Consider the following 25,113-nt stretch of genomic DNA (forward strand, 5'->3'; position numbering starts at 1 on the left):
TTCAATCAGGGAGGGTGAGGTGCTCTGCTAGCAGTTGAGATGTGAACACCAAGGGAGGAGAAACTGTTTCTGTAGTTGGATAGCCATTCACAGTCTTTGTTTAATCCTGATCTCATGGTGTCAAATTTGCAAATGAACTGGAGCTCAGCAGTTTCTCTTTGGAGTCTGGTCCTGAAGTTTTTTTGTAGATCATGATCTACAACCCATCCTGGACAATGATCCCTCACTTTCACAGACCTTGGGAGGCAGGCCAGTCCTCGCCCACAGACAACCTGCCAACCTTATGCACATTCTCACCAGCAACCACGCACCGCACCATAACAACTCTAACTCAGGAACCAACCCATGCAACAAACCTCGATGCCAACTCTGCCCACATATCTACACCAGCAACACCATCACTGGACCTAACCAGATCGGCTACAACATCACCGGCTCATTCACCTGCACGTCCACCAATGTTATATATGCCATCATATGCCAGCAATGCCCCTCTGCTATGTACATTGGCCAAACTGGACAGTCACTACGCAAGAGGATAAATGGACACAAGTCAGATATCAGGAATGGCAATATACAAAAACCTGTAGGAGAACACTTCAACCTCCCTGGCCACACAATAGCAGATGTAAAGGTAGCCATCTTACAGCAAAAAAACTGTTGAAGGCCTCAGTTGAAGGCCCCCAGATGAATAGACTTTCCTCCCGAATAAGTCCAATCTCTTAGCTTCCTTGCCCTTGGGGGCAGGAGCCTGCTGGCCATGCCGCTCTTTTTCGTTGACCGCTGAGACCACCAGCGAACAGGGGGACGGGTGTAGAAAGAGGAAGTCAAACCCTCTAGATGGGGCGAAGTATTTCCACCAGTGTGCCCGCTACCGCCTCGTCTGGCGAGGAGGAAGAGGTCGGGGCCTTCTGCCCATCCTCATTGTCCTGCAATCCGGCATCAGCCAGTTGTTCCTCTGCAGCCTGACCCGCAGCGTGGGATTGGGACGGCACCGTACTCGGTGCCGAGTCCACTCCTTCCCGCTCCAGTGGTCTAGAGACCGTTGTCTCCCTATACGATGTCGGGCGGTGCCGCGGGGATCGGGATCGGTACCCGGATGGCCCGGATCTCGAGGCCCTCGATGGGGGCCCTTGCTGGTGGTAGGCCCAGGGTGTCCAGAATGGCCATTGGCTCGGTTGGCCCCATTGCTGGCCTGTGACCTATGGGCATACCCGCCGTACCGGTCTGAGTCAGTCCCCGAGACCACGGACGGTGACCTGGAAGGCCACGGTGGAGCCGTAGGATGGTGCCGGTCCGGTTTTGGGAAGTAGCGCCTCCTCAACCAGGACCTGGAATAGCGCCTCGCCGACCTGGAACGGTACCGGTGATCGCGGGACCGGGAACGGCTACAGCTGGTCGGCCTTGGGTAACGAACCGCCGACGCTTCGCGGTGCCGACTCGTGCTCAGTTGCTGAGTCGGTGCCGACCGCTTGTTGAAGCCCGACTGCTGCGGTGCTTCCTGCGCCAAGGGCAACCGGGAGTCCACCGAGGCGGAGCTCGACCGGGACCGGTTCCTGGAGAGGTGCCGAGACGGCGACCGTGATGGGCGCACCAGCGCCGGCTTGCCTCTGCGCAGCAGCATCGGCGGAGCGCCCTCAGCGCGTGCCGGGGCCTTGATGGACAAAGCAATGAGGTCCTTAGCTGCCTCAAACGTGTCCAGAGTGGAGGGCTGTTCCACGAGCTCCTCCAGCCCTTCATCCTCACTCGACGCGCCCATCCCGGGGCTCGACGGGCCTTTCGGCGCCGGAGACACTACCGGGGTCCGTGTTGGGGCTGTATCGGCCTTAGGGGCACTCGAGGTCTTTACCGGTGCCGCCCTCTTGTGCGGGGAGCGTCCTCGGGCCTTAGGTTGGCTCTTCGCTTTCGCCGGCGAAGACGATCGGCATCGTGTATTTCCCCGCTGGGTCAGTGCCGCGGGCTTCGGGTGACCCGCCGGCGCTGGTTCCCGCACCGATGCCGGGGTGCTCCGCACGGAGGCAGATGGTGCCGTCGAAGTGGAGGGCTGTAATGCCGTCTCCATGTGCAGCTGCTTAAGGCGAAAGTCCCTCTCTTTTTTAGTTCTGGGCTTAAAGGCCTTGCAGATCTTGCAGCGCTCTTTCTGGTGAGCCTCCCCCAGGCAACAGAGACACGAGGCGTGGGGGTCGCTCAATGGCATAGGCCTGCGGCACATGGCACAAGCCTTGAAGCCTTGGGCATGCGGCATACCCCGCCGCCCAGGGCCGGTGCCGGGGCTGAACAAACAACCACGGCAGGAACTTTAAGTACCCTAATGAGCTGTTAACTACTGGCTCAACACTACTACAAACTGATAAATGCTAGATAACACTAATGACTATTGCTAAGGGACACTCTCAGACGAAAGACAGAGTTGTTCCAACGCCGCCATGGACGGTAAGAAGGAACTGGAGGGGTCGGGTCGGCAGGGATATATATACCCTGGAGCAGGGCGCCACTCTGGCGGGAAGGAGGGGGCCCTGCCGGCCCGACGGGAGCCGCTAAGGGAAAAAGTTTCCAATGTCCGTGCACGCGGCGCGCGTACATCTAATATGTAATGGACGTGAACAATCACTTGAAGAAGAAGTAAAGGATTTCAGGTTACTGTAGGTTGGGAAACAAAGAAGGAGGAGGATGAAGCTGTTGAAAACTGAAGTGAACCAGGGCAATTATAGATTGGGAGTAGCCGCATTTTGAGCTTTGGCTAGCTAAAGCTAATTGGTCACTGCAGATGAAGACAACAGGTAAGACTACAAGTGCTAAAAAGAGCTTCAGTACGGCAGTGTTAGAGGCAGTGGAAAGGAAGGTTCCCACAAATACCTAATTAATTTTCCACTGAATTGCAGTAATTCCTATCCTATGAGTATCTTCATAGATGGACCTTTGTCCAAAAATGTTACATATTAGTGGGCATAGCTGGTTCAGTATTAGGATGTCTAAGGTAACTGTAGAGCATGAACACTTTTAATATTATTATATATATATATATATATATTAAAAATATATATAAAAAAATAAAGTGTGTACACAAATGCTAGGTTTATTGCCAAAGCTTGTAATTTTGTAGGCCAGACAGCTTTTACCGTAACATCTCTATTCACATATTTGGCTGTATTAGTTGTTTGCTTGAATTGATTCCGTTTTATAAATAAAAACCCAATCTTCAGTTTATATTCATAAGTTCCTATTTCTAATTTCTGCTTCATATTATTGCTAGAAACTGTATTGTATCACTTAGTTCTTTAAGAACTCCGTTACACCTGGCCTAGTTTCCTTTTTTTCCACCCCCGCCTCTCTTTTTTGGGCTGCTCAAAGGAATAAGCTATATTTGGCATTCTTTGATTCTAATTTTATCTCAAGAGCAGTTTCTCACGTGTAGACTTGGAGGAATGGGGAAAGCCAAGGGGATAAACAGATTCAAAACTGTCTGTTCATTAAAGAGACTGCTACACTACTGCACATGAATCAAGTTTTTAAAAAGCAATGTTGCTTAGCAACATTAGATGCGTCAGAGCACAGCACATGGATGTAGCAGCACTGTCAGTTATAATTTCTATTTATAACTTATTAGAACAAAATATTAAGACTAAGATGTGCCAAAACAGATAGCTGATCCATCTAGTGCAATATTCTGCATCCAACAGTAACCAAAACCTAATGTAGAAGTGAAAATCCCATCTCATTGTAATGCATATATAGACAGTGGTAAAATACTGTACATATAGGGGGGGAAATCTTTGATTTCCACAGGGAACAAACTATGCCCCGAAGCATATGATTTTATTACTCTTGTGCTAGCTAGGATAGCGAAGAAAAGTGATTTAGAATTCCTAATTTTAAAGGTTAAAAGTTTAGGGAAGGAAATGTATCTATTTGATGTTACAAGTGCAATTTAATCAATCAGGTAATGTGCAATTATTCGTACTGGAATTTGATCAAGTCCAGGATAACACTAAGTTTTTTAGAATTCTGCTGGAATTATTATGGACTCCATGTTGTCAGCATCTTGGTTTTACAGTCTCCTTGAAAATTACTGTGGTTCAGTCAGTTGTGGATGATAATCTCCTGCTGGCAACTGCTGGAAAGGCAATTATATGTTCTCAGTTTAAGCAGCACTGGGTAATTGAAAAAACCCCAACACAAACCACAAATAAAATGGCACCATGACTGCTTTACTGTAGCTCAATTCCTCTGAGACCCCCTAGAACTATGGCTGAATAATTTCTCCCTGAGCAGCATGGTTCTAACTTATAATCTGTTCTGTTCAGTTACATACAGTGAGGCCTATAGTTAACGTTTCCCAACACTTGTAAGCCATTGGTTTCAGGTGCGAACTTAAGTCAAAATAGCTTAAATTTGACAATTTTCCATGCCAGGTGTCTGCTCAGGGCTGAATTTTTGGGGGGTAAGATTCAGTAAAATGGTTCAGCCATTTCTCAAAACAAAGCTACTTTTCAGCATGGCAGAGGTTTGTTTTAGTAGTCACAAAAAATCCATTGTATAAATCAGTTTCATGGTATGAGGATTACACAAGAATGAAAGATGTTATAATGTGTACAATTTTAGATAAAAATTGTGAAATATCTATATAATAGCATTTTTAAAAGTGCTGACTGGTTACAAGACACTAATGACAAAAATGTAAGCATTTTGATATGAAATGGTTAAGAACTCAGAAGCCTGCGCCTCTTAAGCATAAATGGAATTTGGATACCACAGAGGAAAGATGCTCTTATAGGTGAGGCACTGGACTGGAACCCAGGGAGACCTGGGTTCAACTTCCACATCTGTCACAGACTTGCTACAAGACACAAGGCAAGCCACTTACTCTTGGCCTCATTCCCCCCCCCCCCCCCTCTTAAAAAAGGAGTTAATACATCCCCATAGAAGGGTTATGAGGACAAATTCATTACAGCTTCAGATGCTGCACTGACAGGGGCTATGTACATATCTAGATAGATAACCATATCTGCCTTCAGATGCAATTAGGAAAAAAAAGTTATTGTCCTAGCAAGCTAACGGTATAAATATAGTCAAGTTTGCAATACATTTTTGCAGAAGAGCTCGCAGGAAATACATACAATACAGATTTAAGGGAAAAACAGAATTAAGATAGCTAACACGTAAACAAAAATGGGCAGGATAGTATTACTTAACTTTTAGTTACTGAGACTCACCTACCTTTACCTTGCACATTACTTGTTTTAAATTCTTCTTCACATTCACAAATACATTGGACTATTCATGTGTTCAGTATTACACTTTGAATTAATACAGTTTTGTATACTACTAATTCTTATGATTACCAATGCTGCACATACACATACTCAGATATTCACTGGTTTGTTGCAGACCCAAATTATTCATTTTCTTCTATAGCTGTTTTTGTGATATCAGTGAGAACAGATATTTTAAAAGTTAATTACAATGGTAGAAAGATTTTATTGATTGATCTCTCACAATTCAGTTTGTCGATTTCTCAAGTTATTTCCTCTGATAATTCTATTAATTTTTATAACTCTGCTAAGTTTCACAGGGAAAGCTACACTAGTGCACAAAATACATCAGAATACAAAAGAGTCAAGTGTTTTTATTTAATCCCTTAGTGCAGCAAAACTCAACATCCTTATTTTGGAGTCAACTTATTTTATTTTATCCCAAGTTGATTGGGGTTTTTTTGTGCCAGAAAGAACTCACCCAAGTTTCACTACTACTATATTACCCGGTAATACTGTATTAAGAGGCAATAGAGAAGTCAGCATGTTAGTATAAGATTTGTACTAACTTAATATTGTATTAAGAGCTCTGAATGCAATTCATCCAGTTTGATTTTAATCTTGCAACAAAACTAAGGAAGTAATTTGTTTAAGACAATTATGCAGTTACATCTCATCTACATGGGTCATGGGCTTACTGCCTTTTTTCCTTTAACATGAACTTAAGTTAACCATTTTGAGGTCCAGCAATTAATGCTACTAAAAATTAAGTAAAGCCAATAAGTGTTAAAACACTGAACTTTAGCTCTTAATTGATTTGTCTGAATATCCTATATTATGTTTGTTTAATTATGCTTCTACATACTAAAAAGCTTGCACATTCAACGATACTCTTCCATGTATGTGACGTTCCCATTATCAGCAGATCACTGAAGTACACTAACAACTTCCAAGACATTATTCAGATCCAATATGTAAACATGTATTTAGAGAATCCTCAGTGCCTATATCAAAGTATAATCAGGAACTATGCCATATGACAGTATCTAAAATTAAAATTTTATTCATGTCTTTTCCAAACACTCTTCTGTTGCTTACACTTCTATATGTTAAAAAAACTTGGCCAATATTACACGTTAACTCCCTTTAACATTTATTGTGTTACACTGCAGCAGCAGAAAACCTCTAAGACAGTGGTTCTCAGCCCATGGTCTGCGGACCACTTGTGGTCCAATCAGCACACCACTACGCTCCATGTGACATTCTCAGGGCCATACAGGTGGTATATAATATTGTATGATGTGGCCCACATAACACAGAGAGCTGCATATGCAGCCCAAAATGGTAAATAGGTTGAGAACCACTGCTCTAAGACCTTGGATGTATTTAAGTCTTCCATTGAAAATTTTGTTTTTATAGTTGTCTCATTTAACAGACTTGAAAGTACGTTGCTGAAATTAGTCTAAAATTAGCAGATTCCTTTTAACTTACAAGATGTATACTTACAAGAGCTTTACAAGGTAATCTCATTCATTCATTTAGATACACACATTTTGGAAACATACCGAACACTTTGGAAAGGCTTTTGTAAAGCAAGAGGTTTTTAAATACAAAAAAGTATTAGGATTACCTGCTTTTGTGGAAAGGAAAAAGCCTCCTTCCCTACTGTATGAAGAACAACATGATGCTGGCCTTCTAAAATAAGCTGCTTGTTGTCTTCCACAACATATGCCTAAATACAAAGATAAAAGACATTTAATATTTCTTAATTTGCTGCAAACCTCAAAAGGTTATCAAATAACACTTCTCTTTCATAATACAAACTTTAGAAGTGATAATGATTTTACATTTATACCATCTTTTATTTAGAAATATTCCGAAGTACACCATAATCTTTACCAACAGATTTACAAAATTATGAATAAAGGAATCGCTTCAACTTTCAATAAAGTGCAATTACTTTGCAGTAGAAAGCTAAGGAGCTAATTAATAAATTCCATCTATAACAGTCCTCTGTGTTGCCTTAATGTTTCTAATTCAAGGAACGGTGAAGAGTTGGGTATGCAGTGTATTTCACAAAAATAATGAACAATAAAATTCACTTTAAACAAAATCTCAGATGAATTATGTAAAATCTTAGGATACATTGAAGATACACTTATTTAAATCAGTTTTGCTCCACTCTGGCATTGTGGTATATTTTTAGAATTTTTTCAACACTACTAAAGATTACCAAGTGAGTTAGTGCTTAGTTAATACTGCAGCATAAATTCCTGGTTTAATTGTAGAATTCAGTACAGCCCTGCAGCACGAGTCACAGAACTGTTCAGCACAGTTTAAGTTCACAGAGCTGTCTAATGCTTGATGCCTTGTTCACAATCAGCAAAGCCTCACAAATTTGTTGTATTACATATTTTAAGGGAGATTTTATGCAGGTCTCCTGGCAGCTTCTAAGCTGCTATCATGGGTGGGAGGAAAATTTATTTTCCACTGTTTACACCATTCTACAGCCTCAGAGTGCAAGACTCCCACTGAAGTCAGATCTTAGATGAACACATTGTGAACTTCAGGGGAAGTCAGTACTTATTTCATTTCAAATAAAGGGAATTTTGAATCTTACTGTTTTTGCAATTACTCTTCATTTGGAACACCATGCATGTCAGCAGTGACAAGAGGCAACATGTTTTTTAGTGTAGACAACTCCCTCTATAGGAACTCTTCACAACTCTCATTATGAATCAAGGTCTCTTACTACTACCTTGGGAGGGACATTTATTCCCCCACTGTACAGAGGGGTAACAGTTTGCAGAAGGTCACTGGAGATAGAGCTGGTTCTAGACTCAGGTCTAATATAATGAAGACAAGTCATCTATTTTGTCTTTCAAAAACAACACTCCTAGAAAAGGTTATCGAATAACACTTCTTTTATAATACAAACTTTAGAAGTGATAATGATCTTACACACGAACAGTGAATAGGAGCTGTTTATCTGCAAATGGCTAGACCGTATAAGGATTTTTATGGCTCTGCTATTGCTTCTGTAGTAACAGGTCATGTTTTTGTAGCTCAAATGGTAGAGGTGATAGTTTTTACATCCAGAGGCATCAGGTTCAATCCCTGAAGACAATCCCTAATGGGGGCCATTATTACATTTAGCTATACTGTTTGTAACCACAATCTGCCCCTAGAGCTAGGAAGAGAAACCCTAAAGGAGGAATCCAGCAGTGTTCTACTGCTGTCTAACATGTCTTGCATGTATGGGCTAGTCCACTGAGGAAAACAGCAGGCTTTCACCCTCAACAATTTCTCCCATAACCGAAGTGCAAACAGTCTGGTGCCTTGTGGAGGTGAAAAAAATATACAAAAGTTAGCATGCAGACTCCCGAACAAATGCTGGAATTTTATATTGCCAAACACAGTATTTAGATTTACTGTAATTTATGTTGATACATTTTTAGTGTTTATACTTGATAATTGGAGCCACCCCTTTAAAAAGTGAGTGGGAGCATTACTTCAAATAAACCCTCTAAGAATGTGAGCAAAATGTGGGAGAGTCTACCTGTGTGTTCAGAGAGTTAAAGATGCTGGCTGTGTAAGGTTCAAAGGAGTCAGAACTTGATTTACTATCTTTGGGAAAAAAAAGCCTCATTCACCATGAGGAAACATAGGCACATATGGAGGGGACAGGATCTCTCAAGTATTAAGCCAATCACATTTAAACCTAGACATGTTTCAAAAAATGGTTCCTGATTACTCGTTGTTATAGTAATAACTTTCAGTACTGTCCCAATTGTGGTTTCAATTAACTTAATTTCCTGTTTTCAGACAAACTAAAGTTTAATGAAAACAAAACCTAAAATTTGTCTGGAAAATTAGGCGTACATCTCAACACTATGTTAGATATAAACAAACAATCTCATTTGCTCTCATTTTCTACTAATCATGCTCTTATATGGATAACTGAAAACAGACCATACATACCTTCCAGAGAACAACAATATTCAAATCCACCTCACTACATTTTTGTATCAATCTGACTGCCTCATCAAATGACTGTTTCGCAGCTCCTTGAAACATATTTGATTGTGCATGTGTTCTTTTTAATTCGGAGGATAAGCTTCGGAAAAAAAAGTCTGCACATGGACTAGCTGAACTGATTATCTGTAAGAAAACAACACATTTTGCTTTCAGTACATGTCAAACGGATTCAAGTTTATTCTATGAAGGTGGAATTTCCTCCATTGTGGAGCTTCTCGGTACTAACTCCCTGGTAAGCAAAACAGTCATGCATGTGGGCTTTTGCACACCTTCTGTGTCACAGAAGTTAACTCCATACCAGCTCTAAATAAGCCAGAGTAGAAAAGAGGAATGGAGATGGTCCAGTTCTATCCCATGATCAAGGGGGAACTGAGGGGCTGTGGCCACTCTTGCAAATGATAGCCTGCCCTATTGAACTGATTATGGTTTGGGACTCCCCAACAGGCTTTAACTACCTGCTAACTCATGTAAACATTACAACTGCTCTGCCTTCACTAGGCTTTTACCTCAAGTTAACCAACTCTAGTTAGCTAACCAGAATTAAGAACATCCCTTTTGTTGTAGTGCATACCCATATTTTACCCTTACTACATTATTTCAGCCATTTTTATGGGAAGCTCTAGCACTCCTATGATTTGGAGAAAAACATGAATTTTGATAAGGATGTGCTGTTTGCTATCCCCAGGAAAATCTGGCCAAGTTATAAGCCTGAATATCACAGTTCACTCATGCTCATTAGAGGTTTGTTAGAGTTTGTCAGCTAATTTCTCCAAAGATTCGATCAGCAATGAACATACTCCATCCCCAGAGATCTTCTATGTGGTCACTAGACTGTGCACACATCATCCCCACAGAATGAATGAGCAGGCTCAATGTCTGGGCAGCAGGAGCTGAGCAGGACACCAATTGTTTCCTGGGGTCCAGACACCAGAACGGAGACCAGAGACACTCCTGTGCTCTCAATGCCATCGCTGCTGGAACCCAAACAAACAGTCCAGATAAGAAAAGGAGCCTGACTGGCACGCAGAAATGTTAGGTGAAAGACTGGGAAAGGAGACATAGAATTTGTAGCCCTGGACAACACATCCCTCTCAAACCTTGAACTGAATCCAGGATTCTACAGTTATCTGCAAATCACAGTGAAACCCACTGGTAAAATCTAGGTCTCATCCCTCTCTAGTGGCTGGTCCATATAGAGCAGTGCTTCCTCAATGACCGGTCCATGGATCTCGCAGGGCCGGGTCTAGGCACCAGCAAAACAAGCTGGTGCTTGGGGCGGCACATTTTTAGGAGCGGCATGGCCGGCGCCAGAATGCCGCCCCTAAAAATGTGCCCCGGCAGCCCTAGCTCATCTCCGCTGCTGCCGCTCGCGCACTGCTGCTCGCCCTCCCTCCCAGGCTCTCAAGAGGAAGACAAACTACTAACTACTCCTATTTGTTACTTCATTGCTCAAGAGAGACAGGCCTGTGTTGTAGTGCTAAAGGTTCCAGCCCTGCTGATGACTCGAGGGCATCAAAATGGTTAAAAGGTTGCATTTGATGTTTTCCTTAAGGTTTCCCAATTCTGCATGAAAATCTCAATTTTCATTTAAAAAAAAAATTTAGCCCTCATTGTTAGAGAAGAGTTTGAAATTATGGCCCAAGTACACATTAAAAAATTAGAAACCAGAAGCAAAGAAAACCAAAAAATTGGGCCTCCTGATTCCCCCCCCCCCCCCCCCCCCAGGCCAGTCTTATTTTTGAGCTCTTGGTGATAGCAATACTATGGTTCCAATGATGAAATCAGGATACAACTTCCTATATGTTTAAAATAGCAACCTTAAAAAAAACAAAACACCATTAAAAATATTAAGGCTGCAAAGTCTATATATGGGGTAATAACATCTCAAATTTCATTCTGCAGACCCAATCAATTTAACCAAGAAAAACACTTGCATTGCCCTTAATGATACCCAAATTGAGGCTTGAACTTTGATGGAGAGATTTCAGAGTAGTAGCCGTGTTAGTCTGTATCCGCAAAAAGAACAGGAGTACTTGTGGCACCTTAGAGACTAACAAATTTATTAGAGTATAAGCTTTTGTGGACTACAGCCCACTTCTGCATCCAAAGAAGTGGGCTGTATTTATTATGCTCTAATAAATTTGTTAGTCTCTAAGGTGCCACAAGTACTCCTGTTCTTTTTGATGGAGAGAGTGGCCCAAACCCTGGTCTAGGTCATTATGAGGGGAATCTTAAGTTGTTGGATAGAATATATGTGTATGTGTATATTCATTCACACACACGCACACACATTATATATTCATTCCATCACTTACTCCAGAACGTTTTCAACCAAATTTCAGAGAATGAAGTAGCAGCTAAGGAGTCTGTCCTTGGGAGAAGACTGGACAAGGAGGTGGTGGCAATATTTGGTATGCCTTCCTACTCCTTCATCCCTACCCTTCAGAGGTCTGTCAAAATGCCCAAACTATATTACCTTGTGCAAAGCTGTTAGCTGTTGTGTATTGGCAGATTACTCACACCATGGGAGAGTGAGTAATGATCCCCCTGGGCTTGGGGAAGTAATGGTCTATGGGAGAACGGTCTTTCTAGAATGTTTTCCTGTAAAGGAGACTGATGAGACTCAAGGACTATACTAAATTTGAAACACCACAGACAGAAGAAATACTGCCCTGCCATTTTTGCGGGCCCTACTTTATGAAACTGCCCTGGATTTTTACATTTTAATACTTGTATTCACATAACTGAAAGCCCGGATTAAAGAATGCCATTTAAACCTGTGCCAACAATGGACAAGATACACAAACAATTGAGTAAATATCACAGAGACTATCTTACTGCTGCTTATACCTCCTGGTCCCCCTACTCTCTTGTGGTGATCAGATGTACCCGCAATTCTATTGCCACTCAGCCACCCAAGCTCATGCTGGGATAAGGCATAGTTCCAGCCTGGTGGGAATGGTCAGTCTCCTAAATTTTATAGAGAGTGTCATTTGGTGCATGATAAGGCAGGCACAGGAGAATTTGACAAAAAAAGCCACCTTTTGGAGAACTCTAAATACCTGCATACTGAGCAGATCAGTGCTAAAATGGGGGGAAATTAGCAAGGCTTTGCATTTGGGGCATTTTTGTCCCAGTCTCATGAGAGTTCAGCCATTCAAGTAAATACAAAGGAACCTGAACACATGGCATGCTGTGTCTCAAACACAGAAGAGAGCTGAAGTCCACAGGAAATTGGCAAAACAAACAGTTAAAATCTTCAGCCACTGATTGGATCTGCTATGCTTGAGCAGCAGGGAGCAAGCCCAACCATTAGGAATTTGAGGCTCAGAAAAACAATGTAGAATACAAAAATGTTGGAAGCGATGCCCTTTTAAAAAGTGGACCAATTCATTCTGATTTAGATCTATTGTCTTCCACAAACACTTAGCTAAAAGCAATTTAGTGTTTTTCTGACTGTGAAAATATCCCAACATTACTGTATTTTCATAAATTCCTTACAAACAAGTTCAAACAATACCATTCATACCACCAATGTCAGGGCTACAAAGTGCCATGGATCTGTGACACGTACATTTAAACAACCCTTTCACATCTATGCAGTGAGCTATATTGCAAGCGAGTTGCAATTGCGGCTCATGGCCAAAAGAAGCCACTATAGTGCCTGTTGAGTAAGTAGCCTCTGCCTTGTGACCTCTTTCCCCTCCCCTCCTCCACAGAGAGTCCAGGGGGAGAACAGCCTGGAAGGGTATAACAAAGCAGTGACAGAAAATTATTGGGATCCCAAACTAGTCCCAGGCTCCACCCCTATCCAGCCAGCATCAAGATAGCTTATCAGACACTTACATCCACCAGCCTCTGAAATCCTCCAACAGGGCCCCTCTACAGCTACCTCCCAGATACCTCTCTCCCCAACTACTCCCCATCAAGCTCCTCTTTTACATTTTCCCCCTTAAATTTCCCCACACTCCCAGCTGTCCCCATCTTCTCTCCCAAACTGACCCCCGGGGCAGAATCACAAAACTCCCCCAGTAACTCCCCAGCCTGAACCTCCATCTGCAGTTGCCCTCTCCCCTAGCCCAATACTTCTGCTTGTCATTCAGATACATAATCTTGCCTCACCTTAGGCTCTGATCTCTCTCTAGGACCTGACTTCCACATTATGTCTAACTCTTGCTGATTCTTTCTGCATAAGACTTGAGAAATAAGACTTAAAGACATGACTTTCCTCTCCATCCATCCAGCTAAAATCCCTATCCAGGGTCTCATTTCACATCTCAATTACGGCAACACACTGTTCTCTGGTCTGGACAAGTGCAATCTTGTCCCAAGGATATCTATTCAATGCTTCTGCAAAGAGAATTTTCCTTGCATGTTGCTTTCCTCATGTCACCTCTCTCTTTGCATCCCTCCACTGGCTCCCCTTTTCTCTATCACATCCAACAGCTGCTTGTCTTCACTTTTAAAGCTCTATACAATCTATCACAACTCTATGTATCATATCTCATTCACTGTAAGGTCAACTCCCACCTTCAGTCGGACCATGATGCCAATCATCCATTTGCTAAATTTTCAAATAAGAACCTTCATTAGGGTTACCATATGTCCGGGTTTCGGGTCTTTAAATAGCTGTCCGGGGAGAATTTGTAAAAAGCTAAAAATGTCCGGGATTTCCCCCTGGACGGCTATTTAAAGACCCAAAAGGGCTGACAGGGCAGCCGCGCTGGAGGGACCTGCCTGCTGGATGCTTCCTGGGAGCCGCTCCAGGTAAGCACTGCTGAGCTCACCTGGCCCCCTGGCAGGTCCCTCTGGGGGGGGGGAGACCCCCTCAGACCCACTGCCCTCAGCCCCCACCCTGACCTGTTCCCTCAGCCTCCCCCGCACTCCCCCCTGTGCCCCCAACCCTCAATCTACTGCCCTCAGCCCCCCTGACCCTGTTCCCTCTGCCTCCCCCACAGTCCCTCCCCTCCCCCCGATCATCTCACCCTGCATGGATGTGGAAATCTGTCCCAGATTCCAGGCTGTCGTTAGCCCCTGGTGCAAAAGATCAGCAGAGGTTTCCAAAGGGAAGTTTGCAGCCTTTGCTCAGACCCAAACATTTTCACTTAAAAAAAAAAAAAAAAAAAAAAATCCCGCAAACCCATCCTGACACCCATCTGCTCTGTCCAGATTTGCTGTTATCCCTGTTGAGGCCAAAGTGATTTGAAAAATTAAAAATCCATGACACCATTGTGTTGCTTCCCCTTGTGTTGCTCATTAATCCGATGGACCTGCCAATAATGAATAAAGATGAATGCCCTGGGAGCACTGTGTCAGGCAGTTTGTCAAGTAGGAAGTGAATGCTGAAGCCCTCACAAAATGCAGAGGCTTTTCTTAACCTGAGAACTGAAAAAGAGCCAGATACCCTGCATGGGTTTGAAAGCGACAAGAGCCTAGCGACTGACCAGAGCAGCGCCAGGTTTGAAGTGATGAGGAGGGTCCGTGTCATGAAGTCTGCATTTCCACTGAGGACTCTTCCATCGCCAGTGTACCGCTGGTGCAGGTCTGCCACTCGGCACAGCAATGCTAAGAGGTGCCAGTGTAGACCCAACCCACTGCCCTCAGCCCCCACCCTGACTGTTCCCTCAGCCTCCCTGCAGTTCCCCCGTACCTCCCACCCCCAACCCACTGCCCCCAGCCTTGCCCTACTCCAAATCTCTTCTTCAGCCTCCCCCGTAATCCCAGCACCTCAACTTCCCCCCAGGCCAGTCCTGCTCCCGTCATCCCCTCCAGACCCTGTCCCTCTCCCCAACCCCCCGACCCTCCCCAGCCCCATTGTCTCCCCCACCCCACTCTACACAGCTCTCTCTACCCTGTCCCATTCATGCTCCCCTCAGCCCCTACCCTACTCCCCCCATCCCAGTCCAGTCCCATCCCCCTCAGATTCCCCCAGTCCCAGTCCTGTCCCCCTCAGTTCGTCCACCCTGCTTCCCCCGGTCCGTCTGCACACACCCACTGATTCCCTCGACCTCCCTCCCCCCAATCCCACTTCCTGGACCCACCCCCGTCCCACTCAGGACATGCATGAAAAAGAAGCAATGGGCTTAAATTGTAGCAAGGGAGATTTAGGTTAGACATTAGGAAAAGCTTCCTAACTGTAAAGGTAGTTAAGCACTGGACAAATTATCTAGAGAGGTAATGGAATAGCAGTCATTGGAGTTTTTTAAGAGGTTAGACAAACACCTGTCAAGGATGGTCTAGTTGTTATTACTCAGTCCTGCCTCAGTGCAGGGGTTTGACTAGATGATCTGTTGATGTCCCTTCCAGTCCTACATTTCTGTGATTCACACTGAATTGCCTTGTGCTACTGTCTAGTAGTAGTGGCACACAGTTCTCTGACATGCAGGTTTATAAAACTGTAGTTAATATACAGTTTAGAGCATAGCAATTTTAAAGCTCTACATGTTCAGACCAACTGAGCTGAAAATTGTGATCTTATATTCAAAACTATTAAGATGTGGGCTGAAATAAAATCAGCATGAATTGCTCAACAGTATCAATGGAATCAGCATTGCGCTGCTATATATTGTAAAACATTACAGTGAAATCTTGCAAGTATTACATAGCACACCGCCTTGCCCAAGTGGTAACTAAGCATAACGTTTTCCTGTTTCAACATTCTTAACTTGTATCCCTCCTAGAAGTTGTTTTTTTTTTTTTTCCCAAACACTGAATGCTGCTAAGTTAGAGTTTTAACAGTTTTTTTTCCCCCGTTTTAAACCACAGCACTGAATGTTATTCTAAAATTGTTTTCCAAATATTCTTAAACTCCCAGTTTATCCCCCGCTGATGTTCATTGTGAAAAGTACTGCAGGTCTAATAATAATATTTGGCACTTTTGTAATTCACTGTCCAACATGTGTTTTGTGCCCTCCTCTGGTGGATTTTTAGAGGATAACTGTATAGCTACTAGCTAAAGGAATTATACCTTGAACTCAAATAGTAGAAGCTCATGCTTTTAAGTCTGGATGGCTCGGGTTCAATCTTTGGTGACTAGCTATGATGGAGGTTGCTACACTTATAATCCCTTTAATCAGAAGTTCTGAATATGCTTTGTTGTAGGCAGAACTAGCCTATAGTTAAGCTACCGAAAATTTAGAATGGGAAGTGTTGAAATGTTGGGAAGCCTTATAATTTTGCCAGTCTGGAACAAACATCCCATCTGAGGGATGGGGGCGCAGAGAGAGGAGAGTGAGACAGGACCAGGAAACTGGGACAAGGAATCCAGAGCGGTAGTGGGGGGCAGTTGAAATCAGATGAGGAGCTGGGGCGGGTTAGACAGCAATAGGATAGACAGACTGGAGGGGACAGGGAAGAAGGGTCTTTGACTACTAGAGACCACTCCGTTCTCCGAACATTTGATTCGTGAGGAGCAGGGGGGTGGAGCGTTCAGGGGAGGGGGTGGAGTCAGGGCGGGGACTTTGGGGAAGGGGCAGGTATGGTATTGACCATAAGACGAAGTTTATGATCCTATGGCAAATATGTAAGTTAGTTCACATAACGTCACATGGAACTGCACAAAACTTAGTGGCGATGCAGAATCTATATCTTGTGCAGTTTTGAACTCATTTTCCTTTCTTGCATACCTGGGATAGTAGCATTAGTTTGCCAAAATTCTAAAAAGCAACAATTTAAGTGCATGTGCTTATCTTCCATGAATGCTCATCTATACATTGAGAACTGACTAAATGTTAACTTAATTTTTACTTATTATAGCAGAATAACTGATATCTAAGATTGTAAATACAATTAGATGCTTGTGTTTTACCTGCTGTGAATGACAAGTAAATGGTACAAAATTCTGTTCCAGAATATACACTGCAAGCCCTCCATTCTTTGATTGTGAAAGACTGAGAGAGTCTTAATAGTTTAAGTTTTATGATTAAGTATTTTAAATCTACAAAAATGCCATTGAACTGGAACAGTTTGCTATAGATGAAAGCCAAGCCTACCCACGTTCCTAAGAGAATAAAAAACTTTCAACTATATCAGCATGTTTTCAAAGAGAAATCTCAGTGTTCCCTGTAACAGATTAGTTGAAAATATTAAAATGCAGAGAAACGGACTAACCCTTATTTCAAGATCAGAATCAGCATCTTGTTTCATCTGTAATCAGATGCAATCAAAGATGATCTACTAAATTAGCAGACACCAAGAGAAAGTGCTACTTCAGGATCAGGTGCTACAGATTAAGCTAGGTGTTATCTGATGGGCAGAGAAAATTACTAACTGGAATTATAATGTGTAAGTAAAGAAAAAAAACAAAGGCACTTTATGAGTTTCCCCACTGGTGATCATATGAAATTACAAAAGAACAACTTTATGTCTACCAGTGCTCTCATCTTGAAGTTTCAAAGTCACATTTACAGTTACTTCTATAGAATGTGCTGCCTTTCAACTACATACAAAGTCAAACAAATCTTATTTTATATACACATGCAAATATTAACTGCTCTATGAAGTCTCAGTATGAACTGTTATTGGTTTTGACACAGATACTCTAAAGCTTTGTATCAGTGTTCAATCTTGTTTCTACTGAAGTCATCATCAAGACCTCCACCAACTTCAGTGGGAGCAAATTAGGCTCGTCTATGGTCAATTTGACTGAAGGCATCAGATACACTCTTAGCTCAGTAATATCAGAAACAGAAAGGGTCAGATATACTGTGCATTTAAAGCAAGATTAAACCAATGTTACACATACACACACACACGGTATTTTTGCATCTAACAAGCAATATCAGTGAAATCTCAACTTGGGGAAGTGTCAGGTATACAAGCTAGTAAAAAAAAAAAATGTAAGAAGGCACAACAGTTTAAAAATTTAGTTATAGTGGTCACATTTGAAGCAAAAGTCTATGCTGAAAAGTGATTTTGAAGACAGACACATTACCTTCTCTATACTGCACCTAACATAGCAAGCCCCAATCATCATCCGGACAATACCATATTGTAAATACACCTCTACCCCAATATAAAGCAGTCTTCAGGAGCCAAAAAAAATCTTTCCGCATTATAGGTGAAACCGCATTACATCGAACTGGCTTTGATCCGCCGGAGTGTGCAGCCCCCTCCCGCCCCCCAGAGCGCTGCTTTACCGCGTTATATCGGGTCGCATTATATCGGGGTAGAGGTGTACATAAAACTAGCACCTTTAACTCAACAGACCTACTCTCCATTTGCATTCAGAGTCAGCGGGCTACTTCAGTCACAGTTCCCACACCCCCCCCCCAACTCTCCCCTCTGCTATAAGCATTCAATGGCTATGAAAGAATATGGATTCTTCCAAATATACCTACACAATCCCATTGAAAACAAAAAGTTCCACAGGTATGTCTGACTGTGAAATCTTTATTATTAATGATTATGCACAAGACAAATGACTTTTTTGGGATAGGTGGGGTTTGTAGGACTGGCAATTAGGGAAGAGGTCTACTTGCAACACAACAAGCAGATCTGGAATTCACTGAGACACTCATGGAACCCCTCCTCCCCTCACCCATATACTTTTTACAGTAACATGTGAGAGCAGAACAAATGTTAAAAACCATCAACAAATTTAATAGTTATTTTTATTATTTCTATTACAGTAACATCTAGATGCCACAACAGATTAGGTTTTCCCTATCCTAGGTACTGAACTACTTATGATCTAAACAGAAAAAACTGAAAGGGTAGGAAGGGAAAGAGGTGAAGTGAACTGCTCAGTGCCACAAAGCAGTGGCAGGGCCAGAAATAGAACTTAGGTCTCCAGATTATCCAAGACCTTATCCATTGGATCATGCTCCCATATTGTCAATGTCCATATTGTTTATTATGTTTATGTACACTGAGGTAGCAAGGAGAAAGGACTTTAGGGTACAAGAATTTGTGTTTTTAAAATACTAGCACAAACATGAAGATAATTGTATGCCACATATGGAGGTATTTCTTGGGCAATAAAGACTTTGATTGGGTCATATGCACAAGACAGGTATTTAACACTGAAAGAATATTGACAAAGTATTAAGTTGTATCAATTTACATACCTGCTCATTTCCAAAGACAATGTCTGCAAATGTGTAATTTTCTAAAGGACAGAAAGAAAGGAAGTGTCACTTCATCTGCATGCAAAGTCACAACATGAGGACTTAAGTTTCATAGAAGTCAAACACTTTTGAAAATCCCATCCAAACCCAATGTCCAATAAAGTTAAGTGAACATACCTCCAGAGTTTTTGCATCTTACTGCTTTAAAGCATAGCTTTCCTCTCTCTCTACTGGCAAGTTTATAATCTGAAAGAAAGATGTTGAAAAAAAAAATGTATTTCCCATTGACCTAGATGATTATATGGTCTCCACCCCATAGCACCTGAGGACCTCCCAAAACCAGTATTTGCAATCTGTAAGCCTGATGCACATAGGAGACTAAGTATTTAGAAACTGCTCATGAACCAATATTGTACAAGTTACTTGTCTCAAAAACTGACTATAATAGAATTTACTTAACTTGGATTCTATATCTTATTTGCTAATAGATACAAAGAATCCATCTTGCTATAATTATCTGGTATACAGATAATGATATCAATCAGTGAATGAATGACTTCCATTTGTACCTCTAATTATTTCTAACTTGGAGTAGAACGTGTTGGAGTAGAGAAAGAAGGAGCAGGTATGGGAAAGGAAACAATTACAGCATAGTAGTGTCTGACTGGTCTGGCCATTATTCTAGTGCAACAGGAAGCCCAGGTGTTTGGACTCATGTTCAAATAAGCAAAGAGCCAATTTTACAGGTATGGATAAAGTAAATTTGTGTAAACTGAAGTAGATTAAATTAAAAATACATAAAGGAAATAGATAACCGAATAAGTTAAGTATCATTCTACCGCTATAAAAATAAACAGATGTAATATAACAGAGGAAGCAAGGCGATGGAAATCGGCAGAATCTGAGAAGTAAACTCCACTAGTCAACCAATCCAAACAGTTAGGTTGAACTCTCAGTATACTGATGGATTTTTAGTTTATTGGTAGAGCAGAAATGTCTTTTAATGATAATGACAAATTAGTTTCTGAAATGGTAAAAAACAGAATTACAAGAAATTAAAAAAAAAAAAAGACAAGAGAAAACAAGTAGATTTAAACAGTATAATCTGATGACTTCTCGCATAAGATTAACTGTTCTTTGCCAAAACAGAACAGTGACTAACATATACTTGATAAAAATACAAACCTTTGTCTTCAGAGAGATTTACAGCTTTTTGTAACTTCCAGTGTTTGCTGTTACTTGATACTTGTACTATATGAAATTCTTTAACACCAGCTTCACTCTAAATAAGAATGAGAAAGTTAATTATGCCAATCTAAACCAACTGACAAAAGGAGCAAATTTTTATTCTAGAAATGAAGAACCCTATTTCAAAACCTATGAGATCTGGCATCTTTGGGAAAGCCCTAATCCATATTATTTGTAATACAGGTATATCCAGAGGCCACAATAGATTGGAGTCCCTTTGTGCTAGGCATTGTACAAAGACAACAAGAAAGTCCCTACCCTGACGAGCCTTCAAATTAAATAATCAGTCAAGAAAAAGAATGGAAGAAAAACAGAGGCATGGAGAGGTGACGTGTCACACAGCAAGACAGCAGCAGAGTTTGAATAGAACCCAGGCCGGCTGATTCTCAGTCCAGTTTTCTATCCACTAGGACACTTTGGGCTGGTCTACACTCGGGGCGGGGGGGGGGAAATCGATGTAAGATATGCAACTTCAGCTACGGGAATAGCATAGCTGAAGTCGAAGTATCTTATTTCGACTTTCCCACGCCGTGAGGACCCGAGGTTCGACAGCAGCGGCTCCCCCGTTGAGTCCACTACCACCGCTCGCCCTGGTGGAGTTCCAGAGTCGACGGGAGCGCGTTCAGGGATCAATATATTGTGTCTAGACGAGACGTGATACATCGATCCCCGATAGATCGATTACTACACGCCGATTCGGCGGCTAGTCTGGACTTACCCTTTGACTCTATCCATATCACTATGTCTAAAATTACTTAGGTAAATATTTCACATCACATGGGCCAGAAGCACAAAACCTATGTTTTAAATCAACTTTAAGACTTAATGTTGCCTAACAACTCCTGTTTTTCTTAACATTTCCAAGAATGATAAAAACATTCTGCACAATTCAGTTGCATCTAAAACACTAATTAAAAATGTTTTATCTGAGACTGTGGAAGCCTACTGAGGTCAGAATTCCTGCCTCACACATCCTCTCATTGACATCTGCTCAAGAAACATTAACTTTAAAAACCAGCCAAAAGAACGGTAACACAATGTGCCTGTGCATATGAAATATTGCAGGGGTATTCAAACTGGGGGTAAGGACCCCTCAGAGGGTCGCGAGGTTATTACATGGGGGGTTGTGACCTGTCAGCCTCCACCCCAAGCCCCACTTTGCCTCCAGCATTTATAATGGTGATAAATATATAAAAAAAGTGTTTTTAATTTATTGGGGGGATCTCACTCAGAGGCTTGCTATGTGAAAGGGGTCACCAGTACAAAAGGTTGAGAACCACTGAAATACTGGCTCAGTTCAGTGATTCAACTAGCCCCCAACTGTTTAAAAAAAAATCATCGGTAAGGATTCAGTTACATTATTCTGCTGTTTAGTGCAGACACTGTAGCTTCACCATTCTGGAGCATGGAAACTCCTAAATATGCATAATTCCACTATAGGCTATGCCAATAATTTCTAGTGAAATGGAATAGTCTAATGGTCTGAACTCAGAAATGGAAGCCAGGAGCCTGGTTTCTAGTTGTATCTGACAAACTCCTTAAAAAGCTTTAGACAGTCATTTAACCTTTCTGCCTCACTTTATCAGCATAAAAATCTCTCTCTCCTTCAAAGGAATGTTGTAATAAATATTTAATCTGTTTTTAAAAAGTTACCTACCAGTATCAATTTCTAGTGCTACCCAAATATTACAAATTAAGAAATATTCAAGTTACAATATCAATAGGTTTAATGAGCCAAAGATAATAGTGAAAAGCTCATTAAATTTAGCTTTACATGTGGAATTCCCTCCGACAGCCAGGTTAGAGAACTACTGAACATTTTTCTTTGATCTCGTCTTCCAGCCAGCTCTGCTGTGGTAGCCAACCATGGCTACACTGGTGATACCACATTACTAGAAGAACTCTGCCAAATTACACAGCTGGCCTCAAAGTCCCTCCCTCCTCCCCCACCCCATTGTTAAAATTTAAACACTATCTTGTATATTAGTTTACAATAGTTTATATCTTGGTGGTAGAACATCTTTAAAAAAAATGAAGCAAAAAAGGCACTTATTGACTCCTAAGATCAGGATTTCAGAATGAATAGAATGCAACCTGCAATTGGTTCATACCCTGGGTTGTACTCAGCTGGTTGAGGGCAATAAAGCAGCAAAATTCTGCAAGCCCTAGGACCTAGTAAGGGTACAAAGCAAAAGAGCAGCTATCCTGGACTCCTACCTGCTGCCCCCCTCCCTCTTTATAACTAATACCAGCACAGCACCAGAAACAGTGTTACAGTGAACAAGAGTTAAATGCAGTATGTTCAGTGAGAAGCATGCTTACAAGTGCCCATATAACAGACCTACAATGACAGAGCCTCACACAAAAAACTCATCTGTCATTTCTTATGAACCAATCTCTAAACCTTGGCTTGTAACAAGTACATTTGGGTTTTTGGGTGTAGTGTGGAAAAAGATTGCGAACCAGCGCTACAGATCATGCCAAGCTATTGCACCAGCAGCACCCATTACTTCAATTAGGGGGACCTACCAGGTTGAGAGTTTGGCTAGTAGGTGTAAGCAAGAGTCAAAGACTCAGATTCCAAGTTCATAATGTTGAACTGAATCATTTTTTCATTTGCAGTTAGCAACAAAACTTGTGTGATGGAATGAAAGGCTTAGATATGCCATTCATAGTTAGTTGTCCATGCTTTGCAACTAATGGGCATGAAGAATGCTTCAAACGTAACTTACAATACATACTCTTTCAAGTCAAATAAAACCTGACACCTATCATAGTTCCTAAAATATATTTGGGGGGAGGGAGGAATTACAGTGGAACTTGTCTACACTGAACTTTGATTTAGTGAAATTCCACTTGTAGTTGAAGAGTCCTAAATTGCTTCAATGCATTTTATTGAGCAAGTTTCACTTAGAACTTCATGTTTATAATAAATCTGTTTTGCAAAATAGTTTGTCTTAATTAGCATATTAAAGAGAAACTTGCCTATCAACAGACCAAGCATATGCTTACAGAAACACATCCAGACATGCAGCCATGAGAGTAAACCCTGGTAAAAGAGTATAAAGACAAAATAAAATCCCCTTTTCTAAACAAACTTACAGTATTGATATTTTCCACATCCACAAACACCAGCATATTGTCCCCTTTGCCTTCATCCTCAAGGGCATTACTTCTGCAGACAGTAGCTCGAACATTCAAAGATCGGCTGGTACAAATAACTGCAGTGTGTCTTAATACTCTATGACTAGAAAGAAAGTATCAGGTTCTAAATTGCAATACTGGTTTATCAGAGAAATTCTCATTAACAAGTATGCTTTTACATTTAAAGGCAGATGTAATCAGGCCATAAATTTGTTTCCAGCTCCCGCTGAGAAGACATCCTTTGCTATATAGCATCTTCCACTCCAAGATAAAAGATATAGCAAGTTGACACTCATGTTTGTAGGTGTTTGAAAACCTGTACTACTGATTAGGCTCAAGGTTCTGGAGAATGTAAATACAAGAATCACAATACTGACACAGGTTCAGATATAGCCAGATGCAGGGAAAAAAAAAAGTTTATGGCTGCTGGTCCTAAATTTTAAACGTGTTAGTCTAGTGAGTACTTCAATGCTGATAAACAAAATGTTAATTCCTTTAGTGCCCAAAGTTCCCATATATCAGTCTGTATTTTGAAAAGTACAACTTTCAATTAGCTACAGTCACACACACATATGCTGAGTATGTGAGCACTTTAAAGTGTGATTTTAGTCCAAAAAGACTAAAAATGGCACCACATTCAAAAACATCTGATACCTGTGCGCATCCAGAATCTTAACTACTTACTCCAGCAAAAAAGGCTTATTTCTAATCCTGTTAGCAGTGCAAGAGCAAGTCAGCTATTGTGAGCTTTATATTTTTCTAGCTAGCAAGTACCTGACAAAAGATACAACTTGACCAATTTTCTGAAGGTCAGCAGGCCTGCCTGTAGTCTGCAATACACCAGAAAGTGAGTTCTGCAGACCTTTTACTGAGACACTCTGCACTTGGAAGATGACAGAAGGCCTGTGAAATTCACAGAGCACAAGAATAATATGCTCATAGCAAAGTCAATCAGTATTTGATAATGTGTATCCAGTTACATTATATGCTCTAAGGACACAACCCACTTAAGCCTGTAGGATAGGTATTTATAGGGAGCTAAACGACAAAGAATTCTTCAGTCCAGTTTACAGAATTCACTTCTCTTAGACTTGAGAAAGATGAGGTGGGAGAGGTAATATCTTTTATTAGACCAACTTCTGTTGGTGAGAGAGACAAACTTTTGAGCTCCACAGAGCTCTTCTCCTGTTAGATTTGGCAAGTAAACTGAACTGTAGCTAGGTGCTTTTTATGGACTACATCACTATAATATACAAGTAGCTTAGCCTCATTAATTCTTCAACATCTATTTGAGATAGTGAAATATTCTCACTTTACAGATGGGGAACTGTGAAAAAGACTAAGTAAGTCGTCCAAGGTCACAT

At 41.7% G+C, this 25,113-nt stretch overlaps 1 protein-coding gene across 8 annotated transcripts in view; it reads right to left on the reverse strand.

Annotated features, from left to right (window-relative positions):
* Nucleotides 1–25,113, reverse strand: part of TRAPPC8 (trafficking protein particle complex 8) — a 108,394-nt gene that overhangs the window by 12,810 nt on the left and 70,471 nt on the right. For all 8 annotated transcript variants that reach the window (XM_034762831.1, XM_034762829.1, XM_034762828.1 and 5 more), the window contains 6 exons: nt 23,708–23,852; nt 20,543–20,639; nt 19,535–19,603; nt 19,358–19,398; nt 9,234–9,413; nt 6,883–6,984 (listed from right to left, as the gene is read on the reverse strand). In XM_034762831.1, coding sequence (XP_034618722.1) covers nt 6,883–6,984; nt 9,234–9,413; nt 19,358–19,398; nt 19,535–19,603; nt 20,543–20,639; nt 23,708–23,852 — 634 coding nt within the window. The remainder of the gene's footprint in view (nt 1–6,882; nt 6,985–9,233; nt 9,414–19,357; nt 19,399–19,534; nt 19,604–20,542; nt 20,640–23,707; nt 23,853–25,113) is intronic.

The sequence above is a fragment of the Trachemys scripta genome, chromosome 2 (genome assembly GCF_013100865.1).
Source record: "Trachemys scripta elegans isolate TJP31775 chromosome 2, CAS_Tse_1.0, whole genome shotgun sequence".
Taxonomy (NCBI): Eukaryota; Metazoa; Chordata; order Testudines; family Emydidae; genus Trachemys; species Trachemys scripta.